Genomic DNA, 18749 nt, shown 5'->3' with positions numbered 1-18749 from the left:
CATGAAATGCTGAGTGGTGGGATTACCTGGTTGTCATCTAGTGCAAGTAACTACCGAAATACAAAAAACAGGCCTCTTTTTTAATGCTATTTCCAGTTAAAACAGCTCAATGACAATGAGGCTTTTGCATGGGGCAGGAGGGAGAAAGGAATGAAAATGAGAGAAGTTCCTCCAGTGAACCTGCAAGCCAAACAAGGAGCCCCAAGATGGGGTGCCCACCTGGAGCTACAGCACAATGGCAGCAGGTCTACTCAAGGACTTGCATGACTCCTCCCACAAGAGCACAGGAACATCCAGCACTATCAAGAATTGCACCAGAGAGGAAGAGTAGTGTGTGCATGGGGGAAGTTCACTCCTCAGCACAGGTGTAATTAATCAAAGAGGGGTTTGTGATGAGACAAGACCTATCTCCTTACAGCTTCCATTTACAAGCTGCAGCCAAATGCAGCTGCCCTCAGCACTGCAGACCAAGCTGCAGAGAATTAAGTCACACTGCAAAGCAGCCACAAAAAGCAACAGTCTAACCAGAGAAAATTTAAATTACAAGGAACCCAGAGGCACCTACCCAGCCTCCTCCTGTACCCACCTTCTTCAGGATTCTTGCTTTCCCTGTATGGAAAGACAGGGAAAAAGAGCTGGATGTACCATGTAATGGCCAAGCAGGTGGAAGAGATGAGGCTACCTCTCTCCTACTTGCCCATCTTGTGAGGAGTCAGTATGTTCTCTTGAGGTTCACTGGTTTCACTGTGGGATCAAAAATAGTAAGTTTTGACTGAAGTGAAGATCTGGTTTAAAAAGGAAGGATTGTCCCAATTTGTTTTTGATTGAAGAACTAGAGAGGTTTGTGCCCCCTCTGATCCCATTTGGTGCCTCTAGAGCCTCTTGGTCATCAGTTTGTCCCATTCCACTGCTTTGACCATTCAGAACTGGACCCAGTTGGACTGCTGAGGAGCCTGATTGGGAACAGCACTGAAATAAAGAAAGGAGAATCAACAGAGCTGATCTAATAAGATCTAATAAGACTTCTTAACTCATGGCTCTTCCAGTGCCCATCAGGACACCACCCTTCTTACATGCAGTTCCCTTCACCACAGTTTACCTGGATGCAGTGCTGAAATCTCCCCAGAGGTCTGTGGTAGCTGATGCTGGTGCCTTGGATGTAGATGCAGGAGCATCCAAGTCTAATAGAATATCTAAGGCAAAGAAAAAAAAAACAAAAAAAAAAAAAAATCAAGCTAATCATGAAGAAAACCCCACAGGCATTTAAACTCTCACTTTACACAAACTGCTGGATGCAGTGGCAGAGAATCTTTGAAGGAACTCCAGCTCTCCCTCCAGAAGGAAGTTAGTTTTTAAGGATTTTGTTATAACAGCAGCTCCTTTTGCTGAATGTGCACTGAGCCTCCAGCTCCTACTACAGGGGTACATAGTCTTCAAGAATTATTCAGTCTCCATCTAGCATACCAACTGACAGATTTGTGACATATTACTTTTCCTGGTAGAGATAAGGCTCAGACTCAGGCCAATCTCAGCAACCGTAACATTTGTCAAGCAGACATCACCTTAAGAGTACAAATCACACACTGGAGCCCAGCCCTATTCAGAAGTTTGTAGTTTCTTCTCAGTCAGATGTGTGTACAGCACTGTTAAAGTCTCTGCCTTCACAAGAGTACCATCAGCTCTCCAGACACCTCTGTATGATCACATTAAAAGCATGTACAGCATCCAGAACACTGCAGCAACCTCTTTGTTATAGAATCACAGAATGGTTTAGGTTGGAAAGTGCCTACAAAGATCCTCTAGTCCAACCCCTCTGCCACAAGCAGGGACATCTTTCCCTAGAGCAGGTTGCTCAAAGCCCCATCCAAACCAGCCTTGAACAATTCCAGTGATGGGGCATCCGCAATTTCTCTGGGCAACATGTTCCAGTGTTTAATCACCCTCATTGTAAAGAATTTCTTCCTTATATCCAATCTAAATCTACCATCTTTCAGTTTAAAACCATTGCCCCTTGATTTTAAAGGCCACTACAGGCCCTGGTAAAAAGTCTTTCTCCATCTTGTTTACAAGCCCCCTTTATATACTGAAAGGCTGCAATAAGGTCTTCTCCCTGGAGCCTTCTCTTCTCCAGGCTCAACAGCCCCAACTCTCTCAGCCTGTCCTTATAGGAGAGGTGTTCCATCCCTTTGATCATTTTTGTGGCCCTCCTCTGGACTCACTCCAGCTGGTCCATTTCTTTCTTGTACTGGGGACCCCAGAGCTAGACGCAGTACTCCACGTGGAGATTCACGAGAGTGAAGTAGAGGGGTAGAATCATGTCCCTCGACTGTCTGATCACACTTCTTTTGATGCGGCCCAGGATACAGTTGGCTTTCTGGGCTACAAGCACACATTGTTGGATCATATCCAATTTTTCAACCACCAGTATCCTTAAGTCCTTGTCTGCAGGACTGCTCTCAATCCACTCATGCCCTAGTCTGTATTGATACTGGTGATTACCCCACTGCAGGTGCAGGACCTTGAACTTGGCCCTCTTGAGCGTCATATATATATATACACACACACGTACGTATGTAGTTCAACATATAAATATAAATAATACACATTAAATAGAATTATATACATATTTTTAAAATAAACCACTACACCCACAATTCCACTATACTTTGCACCTCTTTCTACTGCGAATACTGAATTTTCCACTCTGCCTATTCAAAACCACTCAAAAAGTGCTTCTCCTGCATCTTTCAACAACAACCAAAAGTCTATCTATATTTTTCTGCAGAAAGGAAGTGACTGTACAGTACTTTTCTGGCCACCCTATACAGCTCTGCCAGTGTCCCTAAAGCACGTACAAGTTCAGAAAAATCCAATTATTTAAAATTTCACACCCAGCCTCCCAGATCATTTTAACCACGTCGCTTGGTTTCTCCTTTTGCATGGACAGGAGCTACAACGCTGTCCTCTTGGCAAGGAGGACAAGCAGGCATTATATAACAAACATGGAGAACTTCAGGTGAAAAAGAGCAACCACAGGGCACTGTTGGCACTAGACTGCACATTGGTTCCCTGAAGCAGGCTTCAGTCCTCTCTGTGCACCTACCAGCATCTGACAGACCATTTGCACTATGCTAATGTTTACCTGCACTGCTCGCATTACTGGATTTCAGCACAGGTGGTGGTGTGACATGGTTGGCAATGGCTGTGGAAGAAGGGGGAGGTATAGGAGGGGCTGCGATTTTGCCTCCTGGTGGGGGCGGCAGCAGGCTTAGGCCCCCTGATCCAGACACACGGGGCTTGGCTGCTCCTCCTTTCTTTGTCGTCATGTTCTGTATAAAAAGAAAGAAAGAACAAGTGAGGAAGAGTCTTCATTGGCATATCTATAGAAAGAAGCAGGGTAAACTGGGCTGCTTACCCCAATGTTCAGTTTGATGGTCTGACCTTCCTTAAACCCCAGGTCTAATTTGGGACGTGTGTCAGCTTCCTGGGACTCCTTGGATATCTCTGTCTCCTGCTTTACCCACCTAAAAAGAGAGGAAAACATAAGACCCTGTGGCAAAGGGGAACAGGTTTTCAGAAAAACACATGGTTCCTCTCCCCACCCCACCAAAGAACTACCTTGCCTTGTCAAACCAGCTACCTTCCTACTCCCAGCGTAGTATAGCAAAAAGCTGGGACCACCACAAACCCAAGAGACTAACACTGCACCTGCAGCATCACAGGACCTAAGCTTAACACTTACAGATCTGACCCTGCAGGACTCTCAGCTTGCATGACAGTTGGCAGCACACTCAAGTGTCCCTGATGAAGCCAGAGCAGGACTTCACAACCATCCCAAGGAAGCCTGCGCTAAATGAACATGCACCACCACCCACCACATTCTACAGGCCAGAGGAAAAACAGCATTCCAGAAAAGCACAACTCACTTGAAGTGATCCTGCAAAGAGACGTTGAAGTCAAAGGCATCACCACGATCCGTGAAGCCAATGCCTATAAAAGCACTTCGTCCTAGCAAGGAGACAGGAGGAGTCATTGGAGGTGCCCTGCAAACGGGCCCTTGTGTTCATTTACTCCAAAATCCTTCTGCTTCTCCTAAACCACTCTGTGTTACCTCCCTCTGACACACCTGCAACTGGACACCAGAAGCTCACAGCAGTTCATTGTTCCTAGCCTTCAAGATGTACCCTTCTTCCCATCCGGCACTCTCAGAAACTGTATGGTCCTTCCCAGCCCTTGGACTCTGTGCAATGTAGACAATCCTCCTCTGTTAACCTTGCCTTCCTACCCCTCCAGGCATGCCAGCCTTTTCAGCACCCCCAACACCATTTCAATCCACCTGGCATATACCCAGCTCCACCAGGCTGTCTCCTCCACCCCTAGCACTTGGCACATGCATAACCCCTCAACTCACCAGTCCCATCCTGAATCCGAATGACAAAGTAGCGGCTGGAATCCGTCACAGTCTCCACTGCAATGCCAGGGTATTGATCTATAGGAGCCTGGGCAAAGAGTTCTCCTGTAAACAAAGAACCAGGTGTTAAGGAGAGCAACCTCTTGCGTGGCCAGGGCTGTCAAGCACAGCTCTGAGCGGGCTTAGAAGCACATGCTCATAAGCAGCAATCACAGTTGCAGTCTTGGCAAGCCACTCTGTTTCCCGTACCTGAAACCTTATCCTCCAGTTTTATGTATGCAGTTTTGCCTTTGGAGGTGACACGAAGCCGCCCTGTCCAGTCTGGATGGTCCAGTTTCCAGTCAGATGCCCTGAAAAGAAAAGCAGCTCTTCACTGACCATACTTCAATGCCTCCACTTCTGCCTAATCATCTCAGCATAAGTCTCTGTTCCCAAACCTTCAACATGCGTAGCTGCCTTATTTCACTTCTCTCCCCAAACAATATATGAGGTCTCAGCTCCTCTCTGTTCCTGCCAGTCAACACACATGGCTCTGACTGGCCTCTCTTTCCTCTGGCAAAAATGGAAATAGACACTGTCCAGAGAACATCAACTCTGTCTTTACCTTTAGAAACTTGCAGAAGAGAGGAGACTGAAATTCAGAAACTCACTTGGAACAGTAAACCCAAAAGCAGCTGGGAGCATCAGGAAGACCCCAAAAAATTAATTACTAGGATGCTGAAAAGCCACTCCATTGTTCTACCCTGTGGATAATAAAGCAATATCAAGTACCTCTGAACCTAGAGCCAGCTAGCTTACACAAAGTAAAACATAGTACACACAGCCATCTTAACTAGCCAATCAAACTCTTTGCTACAGACTGTCGTGCAAGGGAAAAAGAAGGGGGGGGGGGAAAGAGAGAGAAAAAAAACCCCCAACCTACAGGATTCTACAACTGAAAACCCCAGTGGCCTGGCACAGCATCCACAGGGGCAACAGTTTGCCAAGTTCAGCAAGTACCACTGACACCCATCAGTGCTCCAGAGGGCAAACCCATTTCTCCAGCCAGTCTGTCTGGAGACAGTCTATCTAAGCCTCCAGCTTACAAAGGTGCAGTCCACTGGTTTTGGCTAAAGAGAAAGAAGGCATTTCTAATGCCTGGTCCTGCAATCCCTTCCTAAGAACCATGCCAAACTCCTGGCTTCCTCCCCGTTCCTGTGAGAGCCAACAGACCAAACTCAACACACCGTTATACCACATCAGACTCACGTCCCAGGGAACCGGGCAGACCAGGAGCGGAGGTCAGCTCTGCTTGGCACAGCAAGCGACTCAGGTGCCCCCACCTCCTGCTCAGAACGAACAGAGAGCAGCCCCTGCTCCTCCCCGGCAGGGAGCCAAGCCTCCCCGCTTTTAGGCACAGACCAACCTACCAGAGGCAGCTCAAGCCGCTACAGCCCCCGAAGCAGCAGCCGGTGGGGGCTAAGGCCTCAGGGAACAGGCCTGACCTGCTTGCAGCCACAGGCTAAGGCCTCCCAAGGCCCCGCCCGGGGCAAGGACGCCCCTTCCCGGGCCCAGGGCCTGAGACTGGGCCTGGGCCGCGGCGACCCTGGGCGCCACACGGTCCCTCACCTGTACCCGCGGTTGGACGTGCGCGGCGGGATACGGTAGACATTAACATCGGGCTTCACGCAGAGGACGGACTCGTACTCCAGCTCAGCCGCCGCCATCTCGGCCGCGAAGCCCAGCAACCCAGCAGAGGAGCGATGGGTGGGCGCCTAATAACCGGCGGCGCTTCCGACCGCCATCTTTGGTGAGGGCGGACGCCGCCTAGGGGCGCTGGGGCGGCCGGGCGGGAAGCAGGCCACGTTGAAGGCGCGGAGGAAGGCATCTTGGATTCTGGCAGCAGAGCGCGGTGGGCGGGGAGGTGGCCATCTTGGAGCCGGTTCTGACACAGCAGCGGGGGCCGGCGCCATCTTGGGCCCTGGCAGTTCATCCGCCGGGCCCGGCACCGCCATGTTTGGTTCGGGCTGGTGAAGCGGTGCCGGGCGCCATCACGGACCCGGGCGCAGCCATAGCGGCAGCGGGCAGAGCAGGGCGGGCTAAGGAGGCCTTGCGGGGAGTCCGGCTCTCCGCCCTGGGTACTGGGGAGGCCTCCCGCCAGCCCGGTGCGAGAGAGGAGGCGGCGGCCCCGGGCTTCAGGGAACGGGTGGCACCGATCAAAAGGCGCAGGCGTCACGCCGAGAGCCGGGAAGGCAGGGCTGGGCCGTGTCGAAATATGGGGATGGGTTTTGTGCCGCCACACGGGTATCTGGGGGAGGTGGTGGGGCTTGTGGATCCCGGCGTGCCCTGGGCAGCGGGGCCGGGGCGCTTCTCTTCTCCCCTGCGTGTTTTACTTCCCTGCAGCCTCGGGCCAAAAAGCTTGGGTTTTAAATGCAAATGGGTTTTCGTTTCGCCTGTGGTGCTGGGATCAGGAAGCCTTTGGTAAAAACAGCAAACCAAAGAGACAGCAGCACAAATCATTACAAGTTTTGCAACTAGAAGTGGTGAAAATGCTTGCCCCATAAAAGTTAATTTCAGGAGTGTGACTTCCCAGAAATGTGGCCAAAGTAACTGTAGAGATAGTAGCTTATATGATAAGATAAAGACTAGTAACATTCAGAGAATCACAGAATGGTCAGGGTTGGAAGGGACCTCTGGAGACCATCTAGTCCAACCCCCCTGCCAGCGCAGGGTCACCTACAGCAGGTTGCACAGGACGACGTCCAGGCGGGTTTGAATGTCTCCAGAGGGGCAGACTCCACCACCTCTCTGGGCAGCCTGTTCCAGTGCTCTGCCACCCTCAAGAAGTTCCTTCTCATGTTTAGATGGAACTTCCTATACTCAAATTTGTGCACATTACCTCTTGTCCCGTCACTGGGCACCACTGAAAAAAGACTGTTCCCATCTACCTGGCACCCTCCTTTTATTTATAAGCATTGATAAGATTCCCCCCTCAGTCTTTTCTCCAGACTAAAAGGACCCAAATCCCTCATCCTTTCCTCATAAGAAAGATGCTCCAATCCCTTAATGATCTTTGTAGCCCTTTGCTGGACCCTCTCCAGCAGTTCCCTGTCCTTCTTCAACTGGGGAGCCCATTTAAACTGCTGTTTTCCTAATAGTGACTTCCCAGTGAAGACTGCTGTTGAAGTGCACTACTATGCAGTAGCCTGTGAGTGAGTCTTTAAAAGTACTAAGTGTTTACTGTGAAAACTGGAAGAAAAGGTGTAGGAAAACTTACAAAGTTACATATCCACAGAGCCAGGGGTGGGCATAGCATGAGGTAATTGTGCTAGGAAGTAATTTAAGCTATCCATGGCAGACTGAGTGAGCACAGTTTATTGCTGAAGGTAAAGCAAAAAGTGAATGGAACAGCACTAAGTTTGAGGAATTATTTTTTTCCTGTATGGAATAGTGTTAGTTAATGTAGTAAGAGCTGAAACAGTATCTGGAGATTTGTTTCTTGCTCTTTCCAGAAATCAGTGGAACAGGATGGTCATGAACGTCAGTCATAGCAGTCAAACAAGCTGCCTTTCTGTCAGGTCAACCGTCCAACTAGCCCGGCACTGTATCTCTGACAGTGCCCGGTGCAGAAAAACTTTGAAACGAAGGAAGGGAGTCTGTGCTGCTGATTCCATAGATATGGTAAGTGAAGCTATTTTGAAGGCAAGGACAGGAATAGTCTTGGGTCATTAAGACTAACTGAGGAGGATACTTGTAATTTAACTAGCATGTCTAAATGTAACTGGCCTGGTTTTCCCCAGAAATGATGATGTCAGCTGTATAAGTAGATACACAGGAAAGACACGTGACTAGTGTGAGCTAAGTACCTGAACAGATACAGAATGATGCAAATGCGCAGCTTCCTTTTCCCCTTCCCGTCTGCCAGCTTGCTCTTCCTCCCTGCAGCGGGAGGGAGGGGCTGACATGATCTGCTTTTTGGCAGATCTGGATGCCCCAGGGAGCAGCAGCCCACACCCTACTGTGTGGGTGCCCTGCCAGGCTACACACTGGAGCAGACAGATATCTGCCCGGGAAGAGAACTTTGAACCCTTTCATGCAGCCTGTGCAAGAGCTAGTAGGAATACACGGTGCCGATGCTTAGTGCAGATACGTGCCACAGTGCTCTGCCTCCCTGCTTGTGATATGCCAGCGTTACATTGCTTCCCAGACTGCCGACATTAAGGCAAAGAGGTTAAAGAGAGGCAAACCTTAGAGAAGAACAGAGCAGCTTAAAGACAGTACAGAATTACACTTTCCTAGTATACTAGCCTGGGAATCTGTAGCGTAAGGGGTTTGTGGGCCAGGGGTTTGGTGTGCATTTGTTATTCACATCCATGAAGCCATCCATCTAATTGTGCGATATGAAAAATGGTAATTTTTTGTTTACACACTTCTACCTGATCATTTCATTTGATACCTCCTAGTTCTTGTGCTACAAGAATTCATGTGTTACCTTCTCCATGTGTCTCTGTCATAGTTTGGGCCGGATTGGCCACTCAGGCAGAACAACAGATGCTCTCCCCTACCTCTCTTCAAAGAGAGGCAGGAGAGAGAGAAAGCGACTTATGAGTTTAGAAGGAACTAAACTACTTTAATTAAATAGTAACAATCAAATTTAAAAGGAAATAATGAAATATATACAAAACCATATCAAGCTCCCAGAATGGCAATCACATCACTGTCTGGCACTGGGGAAGTCCCAGACTGGACTCAGTGACGGACAGGAACTGGATTTCCAGATCTGGATTCAGGAACATACAGATCAGGATCAAAGGCAGACAAACAGACAGAGTCCTCCTCAGATGCTGGCCATTAAAGAAAGACCACTGACCCTTTGATCCCTCAACTTCTATACTGATCATGAGGCAGATGGGATGGAATATCCTGTTGGTCAGTTTTGGGTCACCTGTCCTGTCTGCTCCTCCCCGCAAGTGGGACCCCTCTACGCTTTTCTGCTTCTGACCCTCCAATGGGGCAAATAACAAAGTGAGCTGCCCTTGGGTGTTATAGCAATAAGTATAAGCAAAAGCTTCTCTGCATGCCGTTCCTTGGTATTAGCTGTAAACATAGGTCTTACCACTCTGAGAGTGCACAGTTTCTGCACAATATGCTGTTAATTTCAGTAGTTAGAAGAGGCCCAGCTAAAAAGTAAAGTTACTGAACAGAAAATTGGTTCTGTTTTACCTCAAACCAGGACATCAAGCTGTCTAGTCATCACTTTCTATATCATTTCTGATTCTATAATTGTTTTTAAGATCAAGGACCACCACAGCATTCAGTATTCAAGAAGCAACTGAATACTTCTCATTATATTTACCTTTAGAATAGCATTGTATGTTGACATGATTTTTCATAGAACTTTCTGCAGTGATTGCTAAGGCTTTTGTTTGAATGGTAATAACTTTTCTAGAGTACATCACTCTGTGTGTATAGGTATGGTTGCTTTTCCAAATTCAATAATTCACAATTAGCAATATTAAATTTTACCTGCCTTGTTCAGGAATGTACTTAATGGATGGACCCAACATTTGGAATTTTCCTTCTCTGCACAGAAGGTACAGGGGAAACCAGTCCCACAAAACAACCATTAGATAACTTAAAGGTTAATCCCCAAATGAGCATTTTTACAAAACAGCCCAAATACTATTTAAAATGGTGCTTCCTTCACGGAAAATGCCCTGCAAAACATATGACCCAAATACTTACCCAGTACTGAGAACCTGTTATTGTGAAGAGCTACTTTTTAATTATGTATGATCTATGTATGTGCAGGTTTTGCCAAGCTTTGTTCCCTGTTTGGTGTCCAAAGCTTGTGCTCACCTTAGCTTACTCAGCAATGTACAAAAATGCCTTGGGGTCATTCAGTGGGTTTTCTAAAGAGGAGAGTCTGAGGAAGACAAGTACAGGACAACCCTGCAGATCGTTGATGTTACTGGAGAATCCCTATGAAACTAAGTGCATGTTTGTGACAATGAAAACAAGCACATGGCAAAGACTGGCCACCAGACCACTGCAGTATGCTTTCTGGATAAGCAGTTGTGCTAGTTATAGCTAAGCTGCACAGGGAGAGTTTTGGACAGGTTTTTTTTAGGAAGACAGGTTTGCCATATACACAAGTATCATTTAGGGTCTGTGAAAGATCCTAGCTATCTAGTCACTCCACCTGCAGAAAAACGAATGGGAGATCTGAGAGGGGCTGCAAAACTTTGCATAACTGCAGAAGAAGTAGTAGAAGTATGAAATACAAGTGGAGTTCTCAGTTCTTGCCAAAGTGTTTTGGACGCAACCTGCATATTCTTGCAGGAGGGAAGCATCTGTAAATATGCTGATCACATTTTTAGAATTGTATATGGGTGTAACTATTTAGTAACTGAGACTAGTGCAGTTTTGTAATAACAACCCTGAAGCAGCAATATAAATGGTAAGTTGCATTAAGGTTTTAGCCAACTTGTTGTGTTGGCCAGTTGAGTCTCTATATCAAGATAAACTTCAATATGAAGTTTACCTGGACTTGTGCAAAGCATTTGGCACTGTCCCACATGACATCCTTGTCTCTAAATTGGAGAGACATGGATTTGATGGATGGACCATTCAGTGGATAAGGAATTGACTGGATGGTCACACTCAAAGAGTTGCAGTCAACGGCTCAATGTCCAATTAGTGATCAGTGATTCCTCAGGGATCGGTACTGCAACCAATGTTGTTTAACATCTTTGTCAGCAACATGGATAGTGGGATTGAGTGCACCCTCAGCAAGTTTGCTGATGACACCAAGCTGTATGGTGCAGTCAACACACTGGAAGGAAGGGATGCCATCCAGAGGGACCTGGACAGGCTCGAGAAGTGGGCCTGTGCAAACCTCATGAAATTCAACAAGGCCAAGTGCAAGGTCCTGCATGTGGGTCGGGGCAATCCCAAGCACAAATACAGGCTGGGTGAAGAATGGATTGAGAACAGGCCTGAGGAGAAGGACTTGGATGTGTTGGTTAATGAGAAGCTCAACATGAGGCAGCAATGTGTGCTCACAGCCCAGAGAGCCAACTGCATCCTGGGCTGCATCAAAAGAAACGCAGCCAGCAGGTCAAGGGAGGTGATTCTGCCCCTCTACTCCACTCTCTTGAGACCCCACCTGGAGTACTGCACCCAGCTTTGGACCCCCAACATAAGAAGGACATGGGCTGGAGCACCTCTTCTATGCAAAACAGCTGAAAGAATTGGGGTTGTTCAGCCTGGAGAAGAGCAGGTTCTGGGGAGACCTTATAGCAGTCTTCCAGTACCTAAAGGTGGCCTACCAGAAAGATGGGGAGGGACTTTTTATCAGAGAGTGTAGTCACAGGATGAGGGGTAACAATTTTAAACTGAAAAAGAGCAGATTTAAATTAGATATTGGGAAGAAATTCTTTATTGTCAGGGTGGTGAGACACTGGAACAGGTTGCCTGGGGAAGCTGTGGATGCTCCATCCTTGGAAGTGTTCAAGGCCAGGTTGGATGGGGCTTTGAGCAACCTGATCTACTGGGAGGTGTCCCTGTCCATGGCAGATGGGTTGGAACTCAATGATCTCTAAGGTCTCTTCCAACTCTAACCATTCTATGATTCTGTGATTTACAGCCTCATACACAAGCTGGTGGAGTATGGGCTAGATAAGTGGACAGTGGAGGTGGATTGAACAGTGGCTGAATTGAGGGAGTGGTGATCAGAAGAACTAAGTCCATCTGGAGACCAGTTACTGATGGTGTCTGGCTGCAGTTGACATGGGTTCAAGTACTGTTTAACTCTTCATTAATGACCTGGATCATGGAGCAATGTGCACCTTCAACAAGTTTGCAGATGATACAAAACTGGTAGAAGTGGCTGATGCACCAGGTGTCTCTGCTACCATTCAGAGGAATCTGGTCATGCTGGAGAATTGGGCGGACAGAAACCCCGTGAAATTCAACAAGAAGTACAAAGTCCTGCACCTGGGAAGGAACAACCCCATGCATTAATACATGCTGGAGGCTGACCACCTGGAAAGCAGCTTTGCAGAGAATGATGATGTTGTGGTCCTGGTGGACAAAAAGCTGAACGTAAGCCAGCAATGCATCCTCACAGCACAGAATGCCAGTAGCTGCCAGGGCTAGATTACGAGTGTTGCCAGCAGGTCAAGGGAGGTGATCTCTATTCTGCACTGGTGAGGCTGCATCTAGAGTGCTGGGTCCAGTTCTGGGCTCCCCAGTACTAGAGAGACATGGACACAGTGGAGTGAAACTTGTGGAGAGCCGCAAAGGTAATTAAGGAGCTGGTACACGTGTCATGCAAGGAGAGGCTAAGAGAGCTGGGACTGTTCAGCCTGGAGAAGACTCAGGGGGATGTTATCATCTAGCTGATGGGAGTGTTTAACGGAAATGGAGCCAGACTTTGCTTAGTGGTACGTGGTGACAGGACAAGAGGCAATGGAGACACAAACTGAAACACAGGAAGTTCCATCTGAACACAATAAAATAGTTTTTTACTGTGAGGGTGGTTGAACACTGGAGCAGGTTGCCCAGAGAGTTTGTAGAGTCTCCTTCTGTGGAGATACTCAAACCCAACTGGACCAGTCCTGGGCAATCTTATGTAGTTGACCTGGCTTTGAACGGTGGGGTTGGGCTACACAGTCTCTAGTCTTCCAGCTTCAGCTACTCAGTGATTCTGTGAATTAGAGCCTTTCTAAGCTAACTCAGTCTGTTTATCATGAAGGAAAGGGAGAGATCCAAATGAGAAGAAAAGAATGCAGTGTGGTGATTTGGGATTACCATCAGAGCTGCAAGTCAAAGGTCTGGTCTCATCTAAGTAACCATTTTATGAAAGTAACAAAATGACTTTTTTTTTCCTCCTTGCACCATCTCCATAGAGTATCTACATCATTAGGCCCTTTATGCTGAGGGGCAAAACACTTCATTAGTCAGGCTACTTAAAAGGTTCCTTGATCTGGAAACCTATACAGAGAGGTGCCACATCATCTCATCACTGTCCAGCATGAGCTGGCTGGACGAAAGATAAAGTGCTTACTGTGTCAAGGTTGGCTGCAGGGCAGAAGTTTTAACTTGGGGGATCAGAGCTGGCTAACTGGGGGAGAAGGACCTTCTTGCAAAGGAGAGTTTGACTAGAGATAGTGAGTCATATGGTGGTGAAAAGGCTGTGAGTCCCTTGGCCAACACGAGACACTTTCTGGCTGGGTCTGAGGAGTCCCCCAGGAAAGATGGCAGCTGAGAATAAGATGCAGCTAGAGGAATTTTCCTGGCAGGCTGCTGACAGCCCGTCCATCTTTGGGGGTACAGCCCAGCCCTGGCCTGCCTTCCTGTTTCTGGTTTCATGGGTTTTGTGTTGGTGGCAGCATTTGTGTGTTTCACAGATATGCTCAGGAGCAGAACTCTGCTCCGTCCTCATTCATTTCCCAGACCAAAACCAAAATACTGAGGCTGATTCTTGCGTATCTGGGTTTTGTCATTCCTGCTAGCAGTCTTGACTTCGCAAACTGGGAGGGGTGAGGGGGAACCCTATTGTTACACATTTGAAATGCCTCACCCTAGATGTTTTTTCTTTTTATAGTCTTGCCACATTTTTTGCTATCAGCATTTCAGTTCACCACTTCTAACTTTTCATCAGTCAAGTTCCTTCTTTTTAAAAAAAAAAAAAAAACAAACTAAACAAAGCAAGACTTTAAATACCCTGAAAGGTCAAAAATCAGATTAAAATCCCTTTGACATGAACAATTATGGTTTGCTGAGTACAGTGTTCTGTATTTGGTGAACTAAGCTGTCTCAAGCTGGGACAGAAGCTGATCTGGATTGATAAGAATCCCAGAAGTGGGATTAGCTAGGTGAATGTGCTGATCTGATAAAACATGGAAGTACATACAAGACAACAGATCAGACACCTGATGGTGGCACAGCAGAGTTTGGAATTATGAATTACTTTGATCAAAGGTCAGTGTTATGCCGACAGGCAAGACATCTGATTCAGTTGTCTTATGGAAACTATAGTAAAATAGGTCTGTGCCTATCATTCTTTTGTGTTCTATTATTCTTTGACTCAGAGCTTATTTTATTTTGATGGTGTTGAGATGGCTTCCTTTGGTTTGACTGTTAGTTTATTTTATCAGCAGATCATATGTAAAACTTCAAATATGAGTCATTCTAAGCCTTTCTGTCAGGGTCAACAACATACTTAGCACACACGTGCACATACAGGAAAAAAGCAGTTCCTAAAATTTCATGAGAGTTTCTTTTTTCAGTCACTTCAGAGACAGGACTGGTGGAGCTTGCTCCCTGACACACCGAAATATCTGCTTCACTCGGGTAGGTGTAATAAGCTGCAGAATTCTGGTTTCCTCTTAAACTTGCAATTTCTTTTTCTTCACTCCTGAAAACCTCTCTCTCCCCTCCAGTTCTCCCTTCCATCTTCATAACCACATAGCAGCCCTTTGAGCACTCTTGAAAACATATCGTGGGCAGTGTCTTCCTACTGATTCATCCTTCAGTTTGCTTTGGAGTAGGATTTGTATTACTGTCTTTACCACATTCCTTGATTCCCTACCCTCTTCACACCATCTTCTGTAGCTATATGGGAAGACAGCAAGATCCAGCTCTTGCAGCACTGTTCTCCAGTTGTCCCTGTAAAAGTTGATTCTGTGTATTTCAGAATGGAACGAACTTGTTAGAATTTGTCTCCAGTTGCCTTCCAGTGACTTCTTTCCTAGCTTTCCTTGCAGGTCACCTTCACCTAAAAGCCTCTTAGCAATTGTTACCAAAAAGTGGTAAATTTCTCAGTTTCCTCCTGGTGAAGTGGTTCTAACACTTATACATTGCTCCACATTTAGACTGTATGATATGCAAGAAAGAGATTGATGATTTGGAATTTATTTTTTTTTAAATAGTATTGATATTTATTCCTGCACACGACAGTTCCTGACTGGCATTTAAGTACTAGCATAACAGAGGTTAAAATAAAATTGGTCTGGGCTGTCTTATTCATGTCTTCTCAGTTGCTTCTGCGAGCTGTATTCAGCTCTTACCTATGCATTTTCCTTGCGTTCTGGTAATGCTTTTAGGGACCTTTCAGCAACACAACTGCCTTCCTTGATTCGGCAAGGGTTTAGTTAACAGAGATGTCATAAACAATTCTAATAATGCCTAAAGAATTAAGATCAGGCTCTTTTTCTCAGTTCTATCTTGACTTCGCTAGATTTCCTTTACTTTCCTTTCTAAATTTATTAATACCTAAGTCCAAGAATAATTGAGCAATTAAAGTTTTTCCACTGCTATTCTCATAATTTTAAAACGTCACTTAAGTATTCTGTGGCTCGGCTTCATTGTCTTGCAATAAGACACCTTTTCTTGTATCTAAAATGGCTCAAGAACATTACTGCTATTACTGTATTTTAATTTTTCTTTCTACAACTAAATCTCTTTCTGTTCTTCTCAAACCATTCGTTTCTTGCATTTCTTTTCATCAAGACTAACTTTCTAAGGAACCAGCAGAGAGCTCAGAACAAAAAAAGGGAGAAGGAAGTGCCTACTGAGACTTCCCTAAAAATACCCCTTAGCAAACAGAGTTGCTGTCCTGTCTGTTCTATTTATAATGTCCAGAAAGTGGAGCAGGGTTATTTCATCAACACAAGCATTGCTTTCTCAACCTAAACCTATTTCACTGGTTATACCAGAAGAAATCACTCATTTTACAGGGAAAAGGAACTAAAATGCCAACTTACCTTTCTGAAGAAGTGTATACAAAGCTGAAGTTGGTCAGGAAAGACACCTGGTGATAGTGTGGGCATGTGAACAGAGCACTTCACTTTAGAGCGGAGCCTAAAGAGAACCAGACTGAAATCAAAGGGGATGACAGAGAACTTAAGTTGTAGACCGACCCCCTGTTTGAATAGTGGGGCTTATGTAGCTTTCCCACCATGAGAATGATGAAGGTGTATAATGATCAGATTCGTAAGCCTTTAGCGCAAACTTGTATAGACCCATGCCTTTGTACCCTGACAGCTCTGCACTGTCACCTAGCTCAGAGATGCTTCAGTAAAGACAGAGAAGAATTTGGGGAGGAGGGTGTGAATTGCCTATTAATTTGCTTTCTGTTTTATAGCTACAGAATGCCTCGACTCCTGGGTAATAGCAGTTCATATGAAGAGACTGCTGTATATTACACATCAGGATCCATTGTCTCCATTGCTATCTTCATCATAGCTTTCATCATAGGTATCCCAGGCAATGGGTTGGTGATCTGGGTAGCTGGTCTGAAAATGAAAAGGTCTGTGAACATTGTCTGGTTCCTAAACCTTGCTGTGGCTGACTTCACGTGCTGCTTGTCCTTGCCGTTTTCCATTGTTCACCTGGCCCTCCACGAACACTGGCCATACGGTTGGTTCCTCTGCAAAGTCATTCCATCAGTCATAATCTTCACCATGTTTGCTAGCATCTTCCTACTCGTGGCCATCAGCATTGACCGGTGCCTCCTTGTGATGAAACCTGTCTGGTGTCAAAATCATCGAACAGTGAAGTTTGTATCACTAATATGCGGCGGCATTTGGATCCTGGCCTTGTTTTTCTGCTGTCCTGTCCTTCACTATCGTGAGACTAGCACTCATGATGGCAAAACTGAGTGTGGGTACAATTTTGGAGATGACGAAGTGCTAGATTACATGGATGATTCTGTATATGAGTTATTGGAGAAATACTCACCTTTAGCCTACAACGGTAATTACTCATGGGGAAATTTCTATGAAAGTGATTATTCTGTACCATTTCCCTTAGTAGTAATAAACATCACTAGGGCTGTCTTTGGCTTTGTCCTCCCCTTTGGCATAATGGCATTTTGCTATGCCCTTATTGCTTTCAGAACACGTGCAAATCGGTTTCACAAGCCGCGCAACAGGATGCTGCGAACAATTGTACTCGTGGTAGCTGCATTCTTCATCTGCTGGGCTCCATACCATGCAGTTGGGATTCTGTCCCTTGTACCTACTCTTGGAACAGGACTGAGGGAGTCATTCATCCTATGGGATCACCTCTCTATAGCACTTGCATATGCCAACAGCTGCATCAACCCCCTGCTCTATGTTTTTGTGGGACGGGACTTCAGGGCAAAGGCACGGCAATCAGTGCAAGGAATCTTGGAGGGTGCCTTCACTGAGGAACCAACGCGTTCGATCCCTTACTCCCTTGACAGAAGCAAGACTTCAACAGAGAAGGACATTAGCAGCACAGTGTAATGCAGGACTTTGGTCACCACTCTCTACTTAACAGCTTTTTTTTCTCCAACACATTTGATTAATCTGTAGATCCACATACAGGGCACTGAGATGGTTCAGATCAGAACAGCTAAGCCCCTTTATATCCTACTCTGGAGAGATGGGAATTTGGAAGTACCCAGAGTAATAATCTGAGGGAAGACTGGTGAAGCAGGAGACAGAGAGTACTTTAAAGAAGAAAGCAGGCTTGCAGAATGATTTGTGGTGGGTCATGTAGTTTAACCTCTGAATTGCTAGATGAGAATGTCATTAATTTGCATATGTCTATGTTCTATATCTCCTGTCTCTGATAAACTGCAGAGGAAACTAACTTTGATGTGTCTCCTTGGAATCTGTCACCTGTTCTTTCCTCTCCTTTAACTATACTTGGGGTCTGAGGATTTTTTCCCTTGAAAAAAGGGTAGTGGTACATTTTCTTACAGCAGCCTTTTAGAACAGCACTTGCCCCCGTCAGCTGCATTGAACTAAATTTCATGCCCTGGTAGATGCCCAATATATTTATTTGTCCCAGAAAATACATCACAATACAGTAGTAACTGGTCCAATGCACATGCTGTAGCTGTGCTCATTAGCATTCACTCACTCACTCACTGTCTCCGCACCACACCCTCCACCACCAGAGTCCCAAATCTTCCTTTTAGGAAGCAGCCTAAGATTATCCAAATGTACCTACTGCATTTTAAGATGGCACACAAGCATAATTTGAGCAACTGCAGTCATTGATGAACCAGAATAGGTGGCTGCTGGACTATGAGCCATTTGGTAAAACCCTGGAATTGAGAAGCGATGACCTCTAGTCTGACCCCAAAAAGGTGGGGAACAAGCCTGTTGCGACACAGTCATGTCCTGCTCTCTACAAGAGAGATGTGCTTCTCATGTCTTTCTTGTGGAGGAAGATAAAAATTCTGTCCCAGTCAGGCTATTTGGAGGTGTTTCCCAAGCTTGAATGTTGCCTGCTCCTGAAAAGCAGAAGTATGTTTACCTACTCTAAGGGAGTGGTATAATATCTGCATTTTGTGTTAGTCCTTCCTTCAAGGAGTAAG

At 46.1% G+C, this 18749-nt stretch overlaps 2 protein-coding genes across 2 annotated transcripts; one reads left to right on the top strand and one right to left on the bottom strand.

Annotated features, from left to right (window-relative positions):
* Positions 1 to 885: 885 nt before the first annotated feature.
* Positions 886 to 6183, bottom strand: NECAP1 (NECAP endocytosis associated 1). Its single transcript, XM_082480231.1, has 8 exons — positions 6020 to 6183; positions 4661 to 4761; positions 4412 to 4516; positions 3927 to 4008; positions 3416 to 3524; positions 3143 to 3329; positions 1100 to 1193; positions 886 to 969 (listed from the first exon to the last, which is right to left on the bottom strand). Exons 1-8 carry the CDS (start codon positions 6115 to 6117, stop codon positions 921 to 923), a joined length of 825 nt encoding a protein of 274 aa, XP_082336357.1. The 5' UTR covers positions 6118 to 6183; the 3' UTR covers positions 886 to 920.
* Positions 6184 to 16542: 10359 nt separating this feature from the next.
* On the top strand, positions 16543 to 17747 carry LOC309686717 (C3a anaphylatoxin chemotactic receptor-like). Its single transcript, XM_082499463.1, has one exon. It carries the CDS (start codon positions 16549 to 16551, stop codon positions 17665 to 17667), a length of 1119 nt encoding a protein of 372 aa, XP_082355589.1. The 5' UTR covers positions 16543 to 16548; the 3' UTR covers positions 17668 to 17747.
* The last annotated feature ends 1002 nt before the right edge of the window (positions 17748 to 18749 follow it).

Source organism: Vanellus vanellus, assembly GCF_965231255.1.
Source record: "Vanellus vanellus genome assembly, chromosome: 1".
Taxonomy (NCBI): domain Eukaryota; kingdom Metazoa; phylum Chordata; class Aves; order Charadriiformes; family Charadriidae; genus Vanellus; species Vanellus vanellus.
The sequence above is the reverse complement of the archived record's forward strand: the minus strand, read 5'-3'. Positions and strand labels throughout refer to the sequence as shown.